The sequence below is a fragment of the Crocodylus porosus genome, unplaced genomic scaffold (genome assembly GCF_001723895.1).
Source record: "Crocodylus porosus isolate Cpor-Errol unplaced genomic scaffold, CroPor_comp1, whole genome shotgun sequence".
NCBI classification, from domain to species: domain Eukaryota; kingdom Metazoa; phylum Chordata; order Crocodylia; family Crocodylidae; genus Crocodylus; species Crocodylus porosus.
Window position 1 is genome coordinate 85,156,676 of NW_017728943.1, and position 21,729 is coordinate 85,178,404.

General features: G+C 41.1%; 1 protein-coding gene across 1 annotated transcript in view; it reads right to left on the reverse strand.

Moving 5' to 3' along the window:
- CRIM1 (cysteine rich transmembrane BMP regulator 1) overlaps positions 1-21,729 on the reverse strand; it is a gene marked incomplete at its 5' end in the record, with an annotated part of 383,203 nt that overhangs the window by 22,531 nt on the left and 338,943 nt on the right. The window contains 3 exons of the mRNA XM_019548604.1: positions 5,769-5,990; positions 11,115-11,330; positions 21,037-21,246. Of these exons, the coding sequence (XP_019404149.1) occupies positions 5,769-5,990; positions 11,115-11,330; positions 21,037-21,246 (648 nt within the window). The remainder of the gene's footprint in view (positions 1-5,768; positions 5,991-11,114; positions 11,331-21,036; positions 21,247-21,729) is intronic.

Here is a 21,729-nt window from a genome sequence, read left to right on the forward strand (position 1 = left end):
CGGTGCTCTTTCCTGCCAAGGCAGGGGGTCGGACTAGATGATCTACCTAGGTCCCTTCCGACTCTAGCTACTATGAAACTATGAAACTATGGACAAACTGTCATATTAGGAAACCTTAAATTAGCAAACATGTTATTGTAGTTGAAATCAAATAATTAATTATATACACAGTGGGTGTATCTACATGTGTAATTAGTGCCTGAATAAACTCTGGCACAGTTTCCATTGGAGTTTATTGTTCCTGGGTGCAGCATTTACATGGGTGCCCAGGACTGCAGCATGTTGAACCGGGTCAGAGCAGCCCCAGCTAGCTAGGGGCCTGGGAGGGTCAGTCTGCCAGCCCAAAGCTGCTTTGCCTTGGCTCAATGTGTCATGGAGGAGCTGACTGGAGCACAAGGATGCTACAGTGCGGGGGCTAGCTGGCAGGCAGCCCCTGCACTGTAGCACCCTCATGCCCCAGCCAACCCCAGTCACTGTCTACATGTGGGCTGCAGTGCACTAAATAACTCCGCTGTAGGATAGCACTTGTGTTGGGCAGTACTATCCTGTGATGGAGTTAATTAGTTTATTCCAATCTAAAAGCATTGCAGATGTACACAGTAATACTTTACTGTGGAGCTAATTAGTCAGCTCCATAGTAAAGCATACACATGCCCCCAGTATAAAGAAAATGTAACATTGTCAAAATACAAGTACACACTTATCTACAGTCTCCATAAAAACAGTTTTGGACAGAAAATGTACTATAATTTGTCATGTACTATGATAATTTGTCATCATTAAAAGTAAATAATCATTAAAAGATTTTATATTTGAACACCAGTTGAAGTCTTTTGCTTTTATATGTTGGATTGCTATTGTTAAGAAATGGCAAATTAGCAAGTTCTAGCTGCCCACAAATTTACATGTTTGTAATAATGACCTAGTGCATGAGAATCTGAAGTATAATTCACTAAAAACATGACATAACAAAATCCCAAAACAAAAACACAAACTAGCTAGGTCATTTCCTTTTCCAAGATGATGTAAATACAAAAAGTTAGCAACATATGTAACAGAAAGAAACTTGCAGAGGTGTAGGTTGTAGATGTGTTGGTGTAAGGACATAGGCAGACAAGATTCTTTGGGTGAATCTTACATCTTTTATTAGACCAACTAAATAGTTGGAAAATGCTTTTCTTAGAAAGAAACTTAGCTATTTAAAAATGTAAATTACTACTGAGTGATAAAGGACATGTAAAAAAAAAAATGGAGGTGACTGGCCAATTTTCTTCCTTTTGTAAAAATGTACATTAGTCTTAGCTTTAGTTCAGTCAACAGATTTTGAATGGTGTAATTAAAACAGAACCAGACCCAGGATTTGTAACCCATGTTTACTTTTACTATAATCTGTAAAAGAACAAAAAATTCTCATTACACATGGCTATTTTACTAATTATCATAATAAGCCAGAGATCAATCTGACATTCCTAACACTGTTACTTTTCTTTAATGTCAGATATATTTAATACCTGATTATTTTCTTTATCTTACCATAAAATATTTATTTTAAAATTCAAAATATCTCAGTATCAAACTGAAGGAGTATCTTCATTAACTAGTCAGAGCAGTTGTTCACTGTGGCTGCTTGCAGACATGGGAAAAAACCCCCAAACAATGCCTTACTTTAAAGTTGGTGTGTCCCATGCCAAGCCCAGCATATGCCCAGAAGAGGCAGCATGTTAATTGTACCCGGCTTTCCCCACGTCTGTAGGAGATCGAGCGCTTTAGTGGGGTTTTTTGGGCATTTTTATCTAATAGCCAATTGAATCAGCTTTAGCTAAAAGCACCAAAAAGCCCTGAAGTGCTCAATGCATACCGACGCTGCAGCCAGGTCAAACTAATGCACACTGCTTCCATTACAGCACATTTTCTGCCCCACATCTGTTCGTACCCTTAGTCTCAAAACAACAATTTGAAACTTTCATGTGCAACAACTACCCCCTTTCCTCTGCAGGCAAAAGGAGATACGCCAAAAAAGTCCTGTACCTTCAAGGTAGCGAATAGCCTCAACTGCTATCAGTGGCAAAACTGGGCCGGGGTGACTACGGCACTCATCCCAGGGACCAGCCTTGGGGTATGGGAAAAAACCAGCTGCTGCTGCAGCTGCACAAGCAGAAGTTGCCACCGACTGTATGTGTTGCAGTTGTTCTGGATAGCTGGATGCATTATTAGGCCTCTAATACCCACTGACTTGGTAGGAATTGGAGACATCAAGAACCTCATTGTATCAGGCCTGGAAACTTGAATGAAATCAGTACAAAGAAAACTCACAGAAATAGAGGGCAAAAAGAAGGAAAAGATATTTATACCAACAGATTATGCATATCTTAAGGAAACCTGAATGGGACTCCTTTTGTTCAGCATACATCAGTCCACAAGTGATACTGCTCACTGGAATCCTAAATGATTATGCTCTAAATACTTTTCAGAACAGAGCTCATATCCAAAAGACCCTATCTAACTAGTTTCTTCTTCCTGAACTTAGAGGCAGTTTGAAAAATGCCAAGAGCAAACGAACAAGACGGTTATGCATCTCTGTAGGGAAACAAATAGGATGGTCATTAAACACAAATATGCAGGAAAAATGCAGTCAGGATTGTAAGAGAAGTCTCTACCAGAAGACAAAATGAGTGTAACTCTAGGTTCTTACGCAACTATTAGGCATGTTCTTGGCTTCTTTAAAATGGACAAATGGAGAAGACATGCTTACACACTGACTGACGGCAGTCTTTGCAAAGTCATAGTGACTCTTGAAATCAGAGTAGACTATGTATCCTATCAGGCTTTTCCCTTCATCATATGGCATAAGAACTGCCAGTGGGTAGCAAAAGAGGATTATAACAGTAAGAAGGGACTATAGAACACAGAAGATTGATAGCTTACTTGGCAAGGTTTTGAAACAAATGGTTCCAAAACTGAAACTTTTGCTTACATTGTCTGGTTGCATACTTAAGGAAAGTAGTGAGTGCTGGAGGATGTAATGGGAAACAGCCTCTTTGACAAAGAACTTCTTGGACAAAAACATGATGATGGAGAAAATGTGGTTCTGGGGCTCACAACAACTTCGATCTTTGTTATTCCAATCCTGCATACTTCAAGCAACACCACTAATCTCATCAGATGTGGCCTAAGGTGGCCTCCCTCCTTTCCCATTATTCTAGCTGAGGTCTGAAAATGATGCAACAAAGTTGCTGTGACTTTCACATGCAGATGGGGATTGTATAAATGATGTTCATCCCTACATGGCTAAAGGCTCTCTGGTTTCAAAAGAACAAGTTTAATGCCTATTGTGTGAGTACACAATTTATGTATTGTTTCATAGTGAAAAATGCTTGGCTTTTGATACACTCTGTTGAAAATGTTCTTTAAAAAGTGTTTATATATGTTAATACTAGTTTCTTATGTTACTATGTGTTAATCTTTGACCAACTAAAGGGGAAAGTTAAAGCTGAGACTATAGCACAAATTACAGGAAGCCCTCACTATTTGTGGGTTTGGCATTCATGATTTCAAATATTCATAAATGCTGAACCCACTTCTTAAAGACACTTAAAGGAGCTCCTTGGGAGCTCTGTACTTACTGCCGCCATGCTACTGCCGTTGCCAGAGCAGCCGTGCCCCCCACCCCGCCCGCCAGGGGCACTGAGTTCATGAACACAGACGGCATTCATGAATGCAGTGCCTTATTCGCAGATTTTGCCATTTGCAGGGGATATAAGAACGCATCCATCGTGAATGGCGAGGGCTGCCTGTAGTTGGGATAAACAGTAATGGAAATCCAGTGGGGGTTTTTTAGAGTTGTTAGATTTGAAGCACTGCTTGGAAAATGCCAGCTTTAATTTTCCTTAGAATTCTGACTACAGAAAAATAAGACAGAATTTTTTTCTGCTACAAAGAACTCAGGTAGACCATAACAGATCAGAATGTTTTAACACCATGATTTCCTATTTGAAATCTCTGGGTTTACCTTGTAAATAATGTTTGCACACTTAAGAGTACTAAGTGTGTGGCACACTGGTTGAGAATCACTGTGCAAGTCTGTGCATTTCCAGGTTTCCTACTATTTGTAGTTGGAGTTTGATTTATTTTTTCATCCTTTTCCTTCATGACAGGGAAGTTTAAATATGTTTGCATGTCAGAATCTATTTGAATATTTCAACATTAACTAATTTTAACTGTATATTACTTTGTCGATAACAACATGAAAAGGAGGTTGTAACACCCTAAACATTTAGGAAACCTGTCCTTTTTCATTATAATAGATTCTTTTGACCTTCAGTTCAGAAATTAACATCTGCATTGTTTGTGGCAGGACTTTGATATTTAGCTGGGAGAATGCTAATGCATTCTATGTGACTTTCTTTGTCCTTGAAATTGGAATATGCTAAAATTTCAATTTTTGAAAATGGTGAGCTCATGTTACTGCTAAAGCAAGCAGCAACAGATGCCAGCACTGTTCTGGGAATGCCCGGGAGGTACTGGACCAGATTTGGGGGTAGGGAGGGAGAGGATGGGAGAGGAAGAGTGAGAGAGAGCAAGAGAGAGCATAAGAGAGCTTTCCATTCCACCCTTCAGACCCAGTAACAGGTACTACCAGCCCATCCCTCCCCTTTGACAACAGCTTTCTTTTGTTACCAGTTAAAGTTGAAAGTCCTGCAGCTCATATAGCAGAGTTCTGCATAGTTGTGCTGAACATTCAGGTACAGACCTTTCTGGTTTGATGGGGGGGCACTGCTCAAGCAAAGTTATTAAAAAGCCATCCTTTTTCTTCTGTTACTAAAGATATTTATTTAAACTATCGTAAAAAAATGGAGGGATATTTCAAATAATAGTGCTGTGGCTATTCTTGGCCAAATGCCCATTCTAATCACAACTACCTTATACTGCTATACTTCAAATGCAAATCCAGCTTGTGTCTACTACCACAGTAGGGTTTTGTAATATGCTTAGTATTATTTTACTGTGAATGTTTTGTATTGTTTCTCCCAATTATACTAAACTTGCATTTTTCTATACTAAATTTCATTATTTTTCTTTTCATATTTCTAAAGTTTATATACTAACAACATACTCCTATTACATTGTATTACATACGATCACAAATGAAGTTAAAGAAAATTAATTTCTATGTAAAGCTTTCACCAACTGGCTTAAGTAAGCAGCATGGTGGCAGATGAATGAAGGGTCTTCCTATGGAACCAGTGGCAAGAGTTTAAGCCTCCATTCAGACTTCTGTTTAAGACTGCCACATCTTGTTGACTCATTTGTAAATGGGTACCTGGTCATTCAGGAAAGGGAGTGAAAGGTGGCTGCATACCATATTAGCCATATCACTCCTTTGAGTACCGTTGGCTACAGAAACCAGTACGTTTTAATCATCTTTATTGTGGGATAGGAGAATGACAGTTATTTTGTGGTTAGTTATCATAGAGTAACTAACACACTGTAAGTTCACACCATTAATTTGTTCTTGTCTACATAGTTGTAAATTTAAAAAAAGATGGTCTCTCAGTTTTGAATGTAATTTGTGTCTGTGTTTCTGCATTCCTATATAGCTTATAATAGCTGTAAATCAGATAGCTGGGGTTCTGTATTTGAATTCTTGCCCATAGTTCAACTGCAAGCCCAGATTGCACCAATACACAAGTCCTTAACTTGACTGAAAATATAAAATCTTTTTTCTTATTCCCAAGAAGCAAGCTATTAAGTATTTTGTATTTGCTTACCGATACAATAAGGACAGCACTGTCCCTTTCTTAGAACTGGTCTTTCACACGACACTGGTGGGCAAGATTCAGAGTAACAGCTAATCACTCCATCCATGCAAATACAACTAGTGCAGACATTGGGTTTCCAGGATTCAGCAGTCAGGAAAATATCTCCTTCATCATTTTTGCAGTAACTAGGCATGCTCTCATTGTTTGATGAAGAAGGCTGAAGAGGTTCATCTGTAAATATGAACACATTTATCAGCAGAAGTAAAGAACAGTTACTCAACTTAACAGTCCTTTGAGATATTCTGTCCATATGTCCTACTTAAAGAAAGACTAGAATAGTAGAAAGATGCTATCAAAACAGAAAACTGATCTGGAAGCCTTCATTAAAGAGCAATTTCTTTTTGAGGTGGTGAGGGATGACTAAGTTCCATATAACTGCCATACAAATTTGGAAATACGGACATTTTTCTAACAGATGGCCACGGTTGCCTGACTTATATGATGGTGGAGGGCATCTATGCAGGGCTGACTTGTTAACATATGGTATTGTTATACAGCTACAGACTTATTGTGATCACCTCTGTCGGGATAATGTCTAACCTTAACTCCTGTCATAAAATGTGAGACCAAGTGTTCCTGCATGATTTTTATCTTGTTATGGTCATGTGATAAGGCTCTCACTACTTAAGCGTACACAATTTAGCTTTTCCCAGGGCTAAATGAAGTTTGGGGAAGAAAACTGGGAGATGAATATGGGGGTCCATCAGGGACTCTAAAACAATTTTGGATGGGAACTTGAAACAAACCTGAGAATAACCCTGTCCTTATAAGGCACTATATAGGGAGGAACTGCCATGAGGACCTGAATCTCCCTTTTCTTCCCTTTTCAAGATCTAGATTTTTCTCTGTTAACTACTAGGAATCACCTGCTGTTGGAGTTCAGTGGTAGAATCCTTGTCTGCCATGTGGGAGACCAAGGTTCAGTTTCCAGACATGCTTATAACTACAGCCATTGAAGCACTGAATGCCTGGACTCTGTCTGGCCTTTGGATTCTGTCTCAATGGCCTAAAGTGGGGGATGGAAGGTCTGCGCAGCCTCCACTCCTCCACAGTCCTGCCTAGGCATATGCATCAGAGGTCCTAACAATCTCTCATGTGTACAGCATGATCCAGAAAACTCAATGATTGCCTACTACTAGAAGTCTGAAAAAAAAAGAGTTAGATGTATGTATGCAGGCAGGGAAATAGGCATCTTGAGAGTTAAGATCTGTGAGCCAGTACTGAGGGCTTAATCAGCCTACAGATTAGAACTGTCAGATGCCCCCTGACATGATGAATTTAAATTCTTCTCTTTGCTTTTGTGGGGTTCTTCCATAAACTTCAAGTGTATTGCAGTGCAGATAGTCAAGACTTTGTTGGTAACATGAATCCCCCCTGCCTGATAGAAAAGCAGGAGTTTCTGCAGAATAGATTCAGTCTCTTAGTTGTTTTTTCTTCCTCAGTCCTTTTACATTCTTGAATAGCTGCTACTTAAAGTGATCCTGATACCAGCTAGATCAAGTGATGCTGGAGGTTGCCATGAGACAGGCTTTAACAAAATCCTTGTTTAATAGGCAGTTAGTTTACCATGCCTGGAAGGGTCTAGGAATTTGGGGGTTTCTTGAGAATTATTTCCAGTGGCATGTTGTGTCTCTCAGCCATGTATTTCATCAGATTTTGCAATATGTTTAAAGTAATCTGTTGCACAAAGCACAGAAATTAACTTCTGCATTATAGGTAGAAGACTAAATTGGTGCTCTTCTCCTGTTCAAAAAATGATCTATTGAGTCCCTCTCTGATTCCAACTGATATGAAGGGAGAAGAGCTAGGTACTTTGTGCTGACGGAGGGAATGAAAAAGAATGCCTCCTTCAAGTGGTGGAACCACCTTTTCTGGACTCCTGTATCTCTTGTGTGTGTGTAGATGAAAGAGTAGCAAAAAAGCTAGTGCTGCTGATATGGTACAAGTCAGGGAACTGAAACACACAGACAGGCTATTTGGTCCCAAACAGGACATGGGCATTGCATATGCTAGATATCAAGAAAGTCAGTACTGAATAGTCAGTTGGAGTAAAAGGGTCAGCTGATTTAGACAGTACCACATGTCCTCTCCTTGTACTCAGTACCGAGGTGCCAGAGGCGCCAGTCAGACCTTTCCCAGGTCATTGGACTCAACTCAAACTTTGGCTATAGAGCCTGAGCTAAGTCTAATTATGCATCTAATTATGTACACCTACTCTTTCGTGTCTCTGTCTGGTGATCCTAGGGGAAGACTTGTATCTTATCTCATCTCCTTTCTATCCATTCATGAAAAAAAAAAATCAAGAAGTGAAATTAAGTTATTGACTAAGGACCCTTGATATTTCAGCCTTAGTGCTAGGGATGAAATCATGACTCAGTGGGACAGTAGAGGAAAGGGACTGAAGGCGAGGGCTGGGCTGTGCCTTAGTTCTATCCTTCTAAGTGTCTGAGGAGGCTTTCAGGATATGCCCTAGAAGAAATAAGTTTAAGTGGTCAAACTTACCTTTTGAGTCCTCTTGGAAAAAGAATGACAGAGTTCTAAAGGAGTTCCCATTGTTGGCTGGTATAGAGCATCAGAGAGGTATATCTTAAATCCTGGGAGATTTTGCTTTTTCATAACAGTGTAAATCTTTGTATTGGGAAAGTTAGTGACTGAGCAAGCAAGCGAGCACCGGGGAGTGGCAGGATCTAAACATATTATCTATGAAAAAAATCAGTAAAATTTTCTTTTGGTGCGTCTTTTGCAATGGGCCTTAGGAATTAACTAACCACTATATTAACTAATCATTAACACAGAGAGGTATGGAGATCCTAAAAGGTTCCGTCCTACTTCCATGTTTGGTAAGAAAGAACCAAAGGACAGTTGGGCCTGCTCTGGCCTTTATGCTTTCAGTTGTGTGAAGCTGAACACAGACAACTTGGGTGTAGGCATGGCTCTAAGAGACACTTCTAGCTAAAAGAATCTGATCATTAGAGAGATCTACATGAAAAATTTTCTTAAGAATAAGGATGATCATATTACTAGAGCCAGTCATTTTTTCTTTTTGCTAAAAAGATGTTGTCATAAAATAATGTCTTCTCAAATATGAAGTCTTTCCATTGAAAAATAAATTCTGACAAAGGTATTTGTGTTTTTTATTTTTGGAAAAAGCAACAAAATTAAGTTCCTACTTTTTGGCTCTTAGTTCAAACAAACTCCCAAAGTTCACTCTATGGAACTGGAATTCTCATTTGGTCATGGAAGGATTCAGGAGCTGGACCTTGCTGGCCTCTGTGCCTTTGATAATCTTCCCCAAAGACTTGCAGATACTCTCTATCCATGGGCAGCTAAACAGGTTACCTGATTTTAAAAAATAACAGAAATACTGGGAAAGCCAGAAAGGTCTCAATCATATCAGTGAGAAGGGGCAGGCATTTAGCACCTCTGAAAATTTAAATCCCCTGTTTAGCTGCCTATGCACAGCCTGAAAAGGTTAACTTCAGGCACCTGTGCTTTGAATGCTAATCAATGAAGAGCTAGGTAAACTGGTATCTTTCAGATAAAAATGAAAGCCTCATTTAAACCAAAACTTTTAATATTCATCTAGTTTGAAATTCTTGTGCTCTTTGGTATTTTTCTCACTCTCCATTTTTTGCAGCATTTCTAATGTACTAACATCTGCCATTACTGGGGCAAGGTGAGGATGGAGGGGGCACAGTGCAGCTGGATTCCCTAAAGAAATTTTTGCCAACTCATTCTGGCTGATTGAGCTGGCACCTCAGTGTATCACCTGTAATAATAATAATACAGGTGCAGTATTGTATGGACTTCCACTGTGCCTGGCCACCTTTTCTCACTGAAAGAGAGGATGGATGTCTTCACTTTAAGGAAAGGAGACATCACTACTACTATGTAATGGTAATGACATAAAGACTGGACATGGGAGTGTGCTTGTGATCTCTTTCTCTCTCTTAAACACCCATGTACAATCTAGTTTTGGGTATTATATAACTTATTTTATTCCATCTCATTTATAATCTGTTAATTAAAATTAGCCTTAACACTAGTCCTAACTTGGCTGATTTTCTGATACTCCAACAGGAACTTTCCAGTAGTTTAATATATTGCTGTTTATCATTATGTTGTATTTCATTAGCTATTCCAATACCATTTTCAATGCATAACAGTGCTCATACTGACATCAATCTGGTTTCTTAAAGTATTAGATAAAGTGCTTTACTAGAATCCAAGATATTACATTTATTGTGCTCCATATATCGACTAATATAGGAAGCATATAAAAACCTAGATCACATTTACTTGGGATGGTTTATTCATATACTCATTTGACTTATTAGTTTCAATTAGCATCTAGCTACTTACATATACTTCTTTCTTTTCACAACTTATTGATTAAAGAGATCTATGAGATTATCCCCTGCCAAAGAACGACTGTATTCCACAGCACATTTGTGAGCGCTTGTTTATAAATGACTCAAGGAATAGGCCTCCCACAAGCGACTACTCCAGCCTATTGTTAGTAGGAAAAAATTCCTATTAACCTACTTTTCCTTTACTCAGTTCTATCCCATTACCCTTGGGATACTTACACATCCCTTAGATTATGATAAACATATTCTCTTCCTCCTTGGCACCTAGAGACTTCCTATACTTTTAGACAGCTATCACAGACTCCCTTAGTCGGTTTGGCAAAGTTCTGTTTATTAGCTTTTAATTCTTTCTATATAAATCAGTATCTCCAGTCCGATAATCAGTCTCTTTGTTTGTCTCTGAATTCCTTCAACGTGTTTTAACAGGAACCAAAGTCAAAATTTGTCAGTTGTATTCATCAAGATCATTTCATCACCTGCACCCAGCTTTCTTAAGACTGACCCAAGTTTAGATTTTCTTTTTCTTCCCGATCCTCTGATAATTATTCAGGATTTATATCATAAGCATAAAAATTACTTAACTGCTGATTATAAGAGTTTTAACTAAAGTAGCATTCACTGTGTCACTTGAGACACTCATATGGAGGTCTCTCTGGAGATCTGCAAGCAGAATAAAGTAAATGTTTTCAAGAGCGCTCCTTAGAGCACTTGTTTACTAATGCTTTAAGAGATATTGCTATAGCAGCTTTTGAACATCACTGTCAAGAGACTATAACAAGTGATGGTTACAGGACTGCTCTTGTGAAATCACAGGACTAGCATTTTAGTATCTTCATGACTAAATATTTTTCCTAGTATGACATACTTTTGCAAAAGTCCCAGAAAGGTCTATGCTGACAAATCTATATTAGTAGGAAATATTTACCTGGACACTGAGGACAACAGGAGTCCTGTGTACGGGTGGGATTTTGACAAAGAAGAGGTGGACAGACTTCAGTCTCACATAGGACACGTCCACTATGGCAAGTACATTGGGTACAGGAATCAATATTCCATGTTTCTCCTTCCACAAAATATTCTCCTCCTGGAGCATGGCAGATGGATGGACTGGTGAGCTCTGGTTTCTGTACAATTACCTCATCTAGGAAAACAAGAAATCAAAGGCAAACAAGTGAAAATATGTTGAGGCTATAGGTGGTAAGAAATGCACACAGGCTTATTAATTTCTTATTGTTATTACTGAAAATATAAATAATAAAAACAGTAGAAACAAAGTCAAAGAAAACTAGTTGAGAAAGTATTGGCATTGCTCAGTGTGATTATCCATATATGATCATGGAAAAAAAAGGGAAAATGAGAAATTAGATAAGAACTAACCTAAGAAAACCTTAAGAAGGCAAGATATATTTGAGAGGAACAAGTTCAACACAAATCTACTTAATGGAATAGCTGCAGAAAATGGAAGTCAGTAACTTATAAACACTGAATATTAGTGGACATATATTTTTACAAGAGCTTGCAGGGAAACATGGAGGGAACTGTGGACGAAGTAGGTTGTTGCCTAGGACCTCATGCCTCTCTGACCCAGTTAGTTTCTAAGGGTGCCCATAGACAGGTGGGAATACTTCTCCAGTGCTCTGTAATTACAGTACGCTGGAGCAGACCGGATGAATCAAGTCTGCTAGGACTGCTTATTAGTGTGCTCCAGCCAGCCTCTGCTTTAACTGAAGTTCATCGAACGAGCTTTAGGTAAAGTTCCCCTGCCACCATTTTGAAGCACAGGGACACTTGATTAGCACACCCTAGCAGACTCAATTAATTAGTTAGTCTGACTTCAGACTAACACAGGTAAGCACCTCTGTGTCTTCCACAGCCAGAATGAGTAAGCTAACCATTAGGCCATTACATGAAATGGGGGTACCACCTCTTCTCTGCCTGTATTTTAAAAGAAAAGTAGTGACCTAGCTGTATTTTAAAAGGGAGAGGGCAGATGCCTACCTTTGGGACAGACTTCTAGGCCATGGACTCCAAGTGGAGGGTGGCATCTCCACATGACCAAAGCCCTAGAAATGGATGGAATTTAACACACACCACTGTCTTCTGTGTTGTCTTGTGTGCTTTCTACAGGCAGGCTCACTACACAGACTTTATGTGGTTTTCTGCTCAGTTTACAGACTATTTTCAATGGGCCTACCTCACCCATGCTCTGTATGTAGAATCAAGGTGCCTAACACAGGATTCTGGAATCCATTCCAGGAGCCAAGATCCAGCTCTGAATCTCTCTGTGAAATGGGGATGATACTCCTTTCCTGTGAGGTACCACAACAGTGTAGGTTGTAGGCGTGTTGGTCTAAGGACGTAGGCAGATGAGTTTATTTGGGTAACTGTGATATCTTTTATTAGACCAAATAAATAGTTGGAAAAATTGTTCTTTGCAAGCTCTGGGGCACAAACACCCTTCTTCAGGCATAGGGAGAGTCTGGTGGTGTTTCTGTGCTCTCCTGGGTGGAATAGAAACATAAGCCAATATGCAAAATGCAGGTCTGTGAAAATGCAAATGTGTGGCAGGGAAGATCAGAGGGGATCGGAGAAAACAGGTGCAAGACAGGTAAGCGTGGGTGTGGGGAGCAGGGAATGTTGACTTGGTGATAGGATAGACCTGGGTGTTGAAAGAGGCACTCAGGATAACAACAAATGTGGCATATGAGGTGATTCTGATTGATCCCAGTCAAAACCCAGAGCAGCACAGCCCTTTACACATTCAGCTTGTCACTGGGATGAAAGGAAATTAACTTGAATTAGCTTTAATTGTCCTGGGCAAAAAAAATATTATCTTGGAAACTTCACAAGGTACCTAAAGAGAGATAATGGGCGTGTACTTCTGTATGATTCCAGGACAAAAAGCTGTCCTGAGAGAAATCCCATCATTTGTTTCTACCCTCACTTTCTACATTAGTAGGGTCTATAGAAATATAATAGATAAGACAGCTAAGACAGATGTCTATCTTTCTAGTCATACCTGGAGATGCAGAATCCCAGTCATAATCACTCTTATGTCTCTTGCACATCATCAAAGACTTAACCCTGATATTAGTTTTATAGCATATTATAACCTACGATCTGATTCCTGAATATCCCCACACATAAAAGGTGACAGTGACCCTCTCCGCTTTTGATAAGCCTTGATCTCCCAGTAATCAGCTTCTTTTCTTCTGCTAATTGTTTGTCTGCTGCTTCTGGGAACTTTTCTCCCCCCTCTTCCAAGTGTTTTTTTACTAAGCTGTGCTGGCTTTTACTCCTCAGACCTGAAAAGTCTTGCATCCAAAAGCTTGCCTAACTTTATTCCAACTATACAGGTGGTCCAATAAAAAGGTAAAAAATCTACCCAAAGTAATCCTTACCTCCCATTACATTCTCAGCAGTGTTGTGCTTGTCTAAGGGTATGAACAAACAGCTTTGTATGAACAAATAACTAAGGGTATGAACAATATGAAAAAATTATAATTTGGCCACTTGAAAGGGGAGAAAGACCTGATGAGCTGTTACGCTGTTACCATTTCATCTGCATGAACCGTCAGGGATTGAAAGTTTAAATTGCCTTAACTCTGACCCTGAATGAAGTGGGGTTAAAGTTGGAGCAGTTTTGTTATATTTACACAATCATGCAATCATAGCTGTTACATAACTTACATATATCCCTTTATACTGATACAATTATTATATCTGTCTATACCTTGAAGGATCAGTGCTTGTGTCCCTGACTATGGTTTCTCATTATACCTTCTAATGAGGGGCATGTAGCTCAAATACCTGTTTTCTCTTCTAGAGAATGCTGTTAACTTCCAGTGAAAATCAACAAAGGCATCTCCACTACTGTTTTATCTGATTCAAAGAACATTCAAATTGCTTCTTTCCTGATGCATATGGGCATGCTGAAGAGCAGGGGTGGGCAATTATTTTGGGTGGAGGGCCGTCTACTGAGTTTTGGCAAGCCATTGAGGGCCACCTGACAGTCAGCCAGGGGCAGATAAATATTAATTTTCCAAACTTTTTAGGGGCCCCACAGAATGGCCTGGCAGGCCACACCTGGCCCGTGGGCCACATTTTGCTTACCCCTGCTGAAGAGCCTCCATTTCCCTCACCCTTATTATGATATTCCCATTTTCCCTATTATCATCTGTAGATAATATGTACAACCTGGTAGTGTTTAACCATAGCTGAAACAATTTGGCTGCTCCACTGCCTCGACACCATCTAATTTGTATTTCAGCTGTTGTATATTATTTTGTACTGATGATTTCTGCAGGTTTTGTGCATAGATAACAGAAGACGCCACAGGCAAGACGATGTTAATTTCTCTTAAAATTACAAATAGTCTCAGCAAACTGCCTGCTTTGCATCTGGTCCTTCACAAAGCCACAAACCGACTTATTATACAGCAGCTCATCCAGGGCTTATGGTCAAAACAGCACAACAAAAAGCACAATTCAAAACTAATGTTGTTTCTGACTCCCATAGCCTGGATATAACTATTGCAACATAACTGCTGTAAAATTATGGAAACTATGACATTCCTGAACAGGGCATGATGGGAGAGGGGTAAAGGCATCTTGCTACAGCACTGGAACCCTGAATTCAAGCCTTTCCATGGGCTCATGTCAAATGCTGCCTCTAACTGACCTAACTATAAATGGGTATTGTTTATTTAGGCTTGGAAGTAAAAGGTGGCTGGATATGAGGTGAGGCACATCACTCCCTTGGTCTAGGAACAGACATTCAAAAATCCTGAGTCTGAATTGATTTAATCTTTGCAGGTTAGTTTAATCTGCAGAGACTGAACTGATTTGCAAGTGGGTAGACATTCACTTTTGAATCTGGGAATGTAGGTGCATGCCTAGAGTGGCTCAAGCTAGAAGTTGTTAGAGCAGCCCCCCTTTCCATTCCATAGTGCTGAGCTGGGGGGGGGGCGTGGCCAGGTCCTGGCAGGACGTTATGATTAGGAAGGGGTTTAAACTCCCACCCTGGCCTGCACAGTCCCCCACTGGAGTGTGCTTAGAGGGGGAGGGGGAAGCAGCCCTCACCAGGCTTCTCTCCCGCTTGCTGCTCAAGGGGCAGGGAGTGTTGCCAGACTCTGGCCCCCGGCTAACACTCTAAGGCAAGGGATAGGGTGGTGAGGGAGGACTGCTTGTGTGGACTGCATGCGTCTGTTGATGATACTAAGCTTTTCCATCTTCCTCTCCCTGCTTCTTCATACTGTCTGCAGCAAACTGACAGCACTCACAGGTCATAGTCACTGCAAACCAGATCATTTTTCACACCTCTGTCTCCCAGATTGCGGCCTTTGAAGCAAGCCAGCAGTCAGTAGGGAGCTTATCAGAACACAAAACTTATCAGCTTGTCAAGCCCTACAAAAGAAAACAAATGCATCTCTCTCATTAGTTTCAAGAGCTTCTCATCTGCAGGATGCATTTGCAAGCCACTGCCCTCTAGCCCTAAGTGGATACTGTTCTGTCTGCCTTTGTTCCAGTGAAATTGGAGACACACATACAGACACATCTCAGCATTAGCTGCCATGGTGGCAGGGAGTATAGCCAGATGCCAGCTGGAGTCTGTGCCACTAGGGCCCCTGCTGTAGGAGAGGGACAGAAGGGAGGATCCCTTCTTGGGTAGCTAGCAGCGAGGTGGGGATGGGAACAGGGGGTGAAGTAGGAGGAAGACTGGCAGATGCTCCATTCCCCCACCTCCTCAGCCAGCTAGAGCTCTGGCTAGGGAGGAAAGGGGCAAGGCCAGCCCTGCTCTCTGAAGCAGAGAGCCCAGCCCAGCTCAGAGCTGAAAAACTTGCTGGGATACTAGGGGACTTATCTGATATAACTTAAATCAGGAAGGGGTCTGGGGCAGAAGTTCCATAAAATGGTTTGACCCAGTTCAGTTAAGTCTGATACTACATTCAACCAGGTTTATCTTAAACCAGTTTCAGCCATTTTGAAACCGGTTTATGTACACTGAACTTATGTTCTGTTACAGGTTTAGACAAGTTTTGGATCACTTAAACTGGCTTATGTGTAACTTCTTTCCCTAGCCTTGGTGACAAACTGGCATACCTTAACCACACTAGCCCCAGTGGGCCATTAGCTTGGGTGGACCTTTGACCTGACTGGATTATATTCCTGAACCTTAGCTAGTCAACTGAACAGTCTCTTAAATCCAGTGTTTCCAGTAAGTGTTACTGACACATACACTGAGAAGGGTGGTTTCAGCCACAGGATGAAATGGTTTTTCTTTCCTTCTATTACCTACTGAAGACCTACAGCTTTCCACAAACTGCAGTCTAATTTATCTGTATAATTAACAAGAAAATATGTGACTGCAGCACAGGAGTAAATTGTTTATTATCAGTCAAAATGTGCATGGCCTTGCTGAGAGCCCAGTAGAACCAGACAGGCTTGGCAGTCTCTTGGAAAAACAGAGGGCATCTATACACATGCCTGATGCCTGCTCCAGTGTGTTCTAATTGGAACACGTTGGAGCAGACTCGATTAATTTATTCTGCTGGAGCGTGCTAATTAGCACGCTCCAGCAGCCTCAGCATTATATGTATTTCATGTCCCTTGTGCTTCAAAATGGTGTTGCAGGTGCTTTAACTAAAGCTTGTTGAATGAGCTTTAGTTAAAACATCCCCACCGCCATTTTGAAGCGTGAAATGCTGAATACACAAGACGCTGCAGTCACTTTAATTAGAGAGGTTCACAAGACCTGTTCTAATAAAAAGTGTTCCTTCTCCCACTCTGCAAAGCATGTGAACATGCCCAGAAAGCACAGCAAGATAAGGTGAGTGGCTAGCTAAGGAAAAGTATACTAAAGTCAAAGGGGACAAACTAGCAGTGATCAAGGTCTTGTGTGTTCCTACAATTCCATGGTAGTGAAATCTGTCATAGCACTGTACTCTGGAATCTAGAGGAGCACTGATATATGGGTCCCATATCAGACTGGCACCAATATAAAGAAAATTGACTGTGTTGACAATCGGCTTTTTTGGCTGATGTAGCTGATAAATGCTGTGTTTGTGCACGCAACCATGGCACAAAATGCAGGGGCCCAGAAGTGCATCTCGGCAGCATGAAGAGCAGCTGGGTCCAGCTGGTAAGTCTTTTGTGGGGAAGAGGCAACAAGGGGAGGGAAGGGCTGTGGGGAGGGCAGACTGAGGCCTCCACAGTGATGAAGGGAGTTGGGCTGGGGTAGAGGTAGGAACTGCCCAGCCAGGGTAGGGTGTAGGACTCAGCAGCGCATGGAAAGAGGGTGGCAGCTCCCACTTCTATGCGCACCCCCTGAAAAGGCAGGGGGGTTGTGTGCCCTTAGATCTGTGCATGGGGTGAGGGCAGGTTGCTGCTGTGGGCTGGGGCCAGGGCGGTGCTGGGCTCCTCCCAGTGCGGGGTTTGGGTCGGGCTCTGCTTGGGGCAGGTTGTGGCAGCACTGGGAGGGGATGGGGGGCTACGGTGAACTCTTGAGTGGCTGAAGCCCCTCATGTAACCCCCCTCTTAGCATTGCTGCAGCCTGACCTGAGCGCAGCCCAGCCCACCCCAGCCCCCCCACCAGGAAAAGCCTGGTGCTGCCCCAGCTTGCAACAGCAGTCCATCCTCACTCTGCATGCAAATCTGTGGGCACATGCCTCCCATGCCCTCTCAGAGTGCACAAAGCCTCAACCCTATTCCTGCACCCCCAAGATGAGCTGCTCTCAGCTCCATCCTGTGCTCTGCCCCAGTTGTGCAGCACTTGCCCCTGCCCCAGCCCCATTCACTCTCTCACCACAGGGGACAATCTACGCCCCCCATGCCCATTCCCTCCCCCTCCCCCTTCCTCCACAACAGACTTACCAGCCCAATGCTGGTCTCCAAGCTGCCCAGCTGCATACTGGCAATTGGACTGGCATCAGCCGATATGGGTCATTAAAAATTGGCCATTGGTACTGGCACAAAAAATCTCTATCGGTATACCCCTACTGGAATCTAAGCTTCCATTAAAAAAAAAAATCTAGACTTCAAAGTTTCCAAAGTAGCCTTGAAAACATTAAATTGAGTATAAACAAATACAGCATTTGCAGACTGCCTGAAAAATTGCAACTCTGATAAGGGGTAGCTCTCCTATCCCTGTTAAAAGGTTTTTACCTCTAAAATTAAAAAATGCCAGTTTAAGTGTCAACATTATTACATTTATTTTATGTGCTAATTCCATAATTTTCAAAGGCTTTCTCAGTTGCCTAAACCTCTGACTTTCCTTTTCTACAGCTTCACTAATGAAGTGCATCGTTGATACAAAATAATCTTGATATGCCATTGGTGACATTATGCCTGTAAATGTAGGGGCATAATATTATCTAAGCTCAATATAAAAATAAATGTTTATTGATTAGACTGCATTGGTATTTCATACTTAATAAAAGCATCAATGTTTTAACTTTACTTAAGGCTGCCATAGAACCTAGTGTCTCTATCAAGTGCCAAAGAATATTATCTAGTTTGCTGTCAAATTAATGGAAAAAAAAAGATCACTTACTTACCTTCAAGTAACCAATTTCTCAAGCTGATGGAAATCATTGGAGGAGCCTGGGAGTTCCTGCCAGGGTGGCGCAGGCCTCCCCAGGGTCACTGGCACCATCTCAGTGGCTTAGATATTTGCACTGGGTGCAGTGCAGATCGATGCACAAGATGGTGCCATATATTCTCTTAGTGACTGGAGCATACCAGGTGTTTTAACTAACTATGCAGTAGGCCTGTGCGAAGCGGCTAGTATTCAGTTTGGATTTGGCCAATTTGGGGTACAGTGATTTGATTCAGTGATTCAAATCACTGTCCCAAATCAATTCAGCAAAATCAGATTTGGAGATTTGTCTGCTGCTGAATCAGCCGAAACTCCGAATCAAATAGGCCCCATCCTCCACCTGCTGTCCTAGCCCCATCAGTGGCTGCCCCATCCCAGCAATTTAAAGGGAAAAAAAAGCCCCGCACTCACCAGCTACTGCCAGGTTGGGGGGGGTGGTCCTTGCTGCCCCCACTGCCCCACACTGCATGGAGGTGCTCTGCCACAAGGCCCCAGAAGCCCCGACGGCTGCTATAGCAGCCAGCGAGTCTGGGGAACTTTTCATTTTTTTTAAAGAGCCAGGATGCTGGGGCCAGGTGGGGCAGCTGTTGATGGGGCTGGGAGAAAGGACAGGAGATGAGTCGCTTGTGGCATAGCTCTCCATGCAGTGCAGGGCAGCAGGGATCTCCCCCCAACTTGGCAGGAGCCAGCGAGTGTGGGGCTTTTTTGTTTGTTTGTTTTTTAAGAGCTGGGATGCTGGGGCCAGGTGGGGCAGCCATTGACAGGGCTGAGAGAAGATGCAGGGGATGGGGTCTGGTAGCAGTCCCCCCATGGTCCCTTCCCCCCTCCTCTAGATCCCCATCCCATGGTGGCAAGTGGGGAGGGACTGTCTGAATCTCTCTGAATCTTTTCTGAATTGATTCAGAGAGCTTTGAATTGATTTGGACCTTTTTATTGGTCTCCTGATTCAATTCGGATTTGGAAATTCAGCCACCAAATCGGGCCCAATCTCCTTCAAATCAAATCAGCATTCGAAGCTTCGCATAGCCCTACTGTGTGTTTAATACATTTTTTAAATGTTAAATATTAGTTATTGTTATACTACTAAATATATATAATTTAATTACATTCTAATTGTTATTTTGTCTCTTGCATTCAATACATTAACATTTTATCTGAAACTTTTCAATGATTTCCTGCTTTGTATTACTTTAGCATTTTTTAATTAATATCATTATCAGAACTACTACATTTACCATACAGTTTACTGTAAAAATTAGTAAATGCTTACATTGACTTATAATACATTGATATTTAATAACTATTTAAGTCACATATAATCCTTTGTTATATTTAAATAACCTCCTAATAGCAGTTTCATTGAGGTAAATGATACAAATATAACAGCATTCTTATACTACATAGGACATACAGCAACAGTTTTTCATGAGTTGTTGATGTGTTATTTTGTTGTCATTGAAAACAATATTGCAATTCTACTGTAGTTATCCTTAGCCTTCCTATCTAAAGAATCACAATAATCTTCCACTGCAGATAGAGCAGAAATGTTTCCTCAGTGTGGAATCAATAAGTTTAATAAAAAAAATGAATATTTACATAAAAGGCAGTAAAGATGATCATAGGTAGCTCACCATTACTGAAGACTTACTTTTAACATAAAATATTATGAATATCTTGTAATGGCAGTCCAGAAAACTTTTTTAATTCATAGCTTATAAATTGGAAACAATATCTGAGAACTATAACATCTTTTAAATAGTTTTTGTTCAGATGGGGCAAAATTTGGAGACAACCAGCTTACAAAGCACCCCTTATGTGGGGACCACACTGCTAACAGGTGGGGTGAGTTGGTGATACATCTTGCACAAGAAGAAAAACTCTGATGACAGGGCTCTATGATTAATGTTATACAAAATTAAGTTTTCAGCATTTGGTGGCCCCTAAGCAAATGGCAGTTCAAGGCAATCTTCCATCCTTCTTTCCCTGGGTCTCAACCATCTGTACAAATATTAAGACTCACTACATACAAGTGACATACTTGTATTGATACTTTACATGTGGGGAAACTGAACTACAGTGAACTTAGTCTTAAGTCACCCAACCTAATCTGTGGTATACCTGGTAACAGAAATGTGTCCAGTTGACTTGCACTTGTGCCTTAACTAAAGTTCTATTTTTCATGTGTGAGAAACTGGTACACACGAGCGAAAGAAAGATTGTTTTATGATAGAACATAGAGTGTAACATTTTACCTGGACATGATGGACAACATTGTCCTGGATGTATGGTGGGGTTGTCACAGTTAGGAACAGGGCAGGTTATCAAGGCACACATCTCCCGTCCATTGTGACAGTAACATTCTCTGCAACCATCATGCCAGCTCTCCTCATTTTCATGACGGCGCCCATCCATTGACAGGCATGAGCCTGTTTTTACTGGTGGCATAAGAGAAGCTGGTGCCTCTGCATAAGATGATCAGAAAATACAGTGCCTGGGTGAGAGTGTGTTGCTTAGAATGCATTAAATTTTAAAGATTATTATTATTATTATTCACAGCTTCTTTCTGTCTCCCAATCTGAGAAACAGGATCAATCATGGGGCACATGGAACAAGGAACTGCAAGGTATACCAAGGTGGAAGGGACATTTTTATTGTAGTTTGATGCAGCATCTATAAGAAAGGCAGTATTCATTTCCTTCTGCTGATACTTTGCATGTCAATGTTGACGAAAATTTTCTGTACCCATATGAACAAGGGAAGATTTGCTTTGATCTGAATATTTTTAGACCTGATTGCAGTATGGGTTGTCACTTGGGCTTCAGAACTAGGCATCTTTTTATGCTGATTAATCAGTAGCAGCATATCTTGCTCACACACTCTGCTTGTTATAATCTTTGATCATACAGAACAAAGTTCTCTCGGCTAAATTAATCCCTGATTTAACT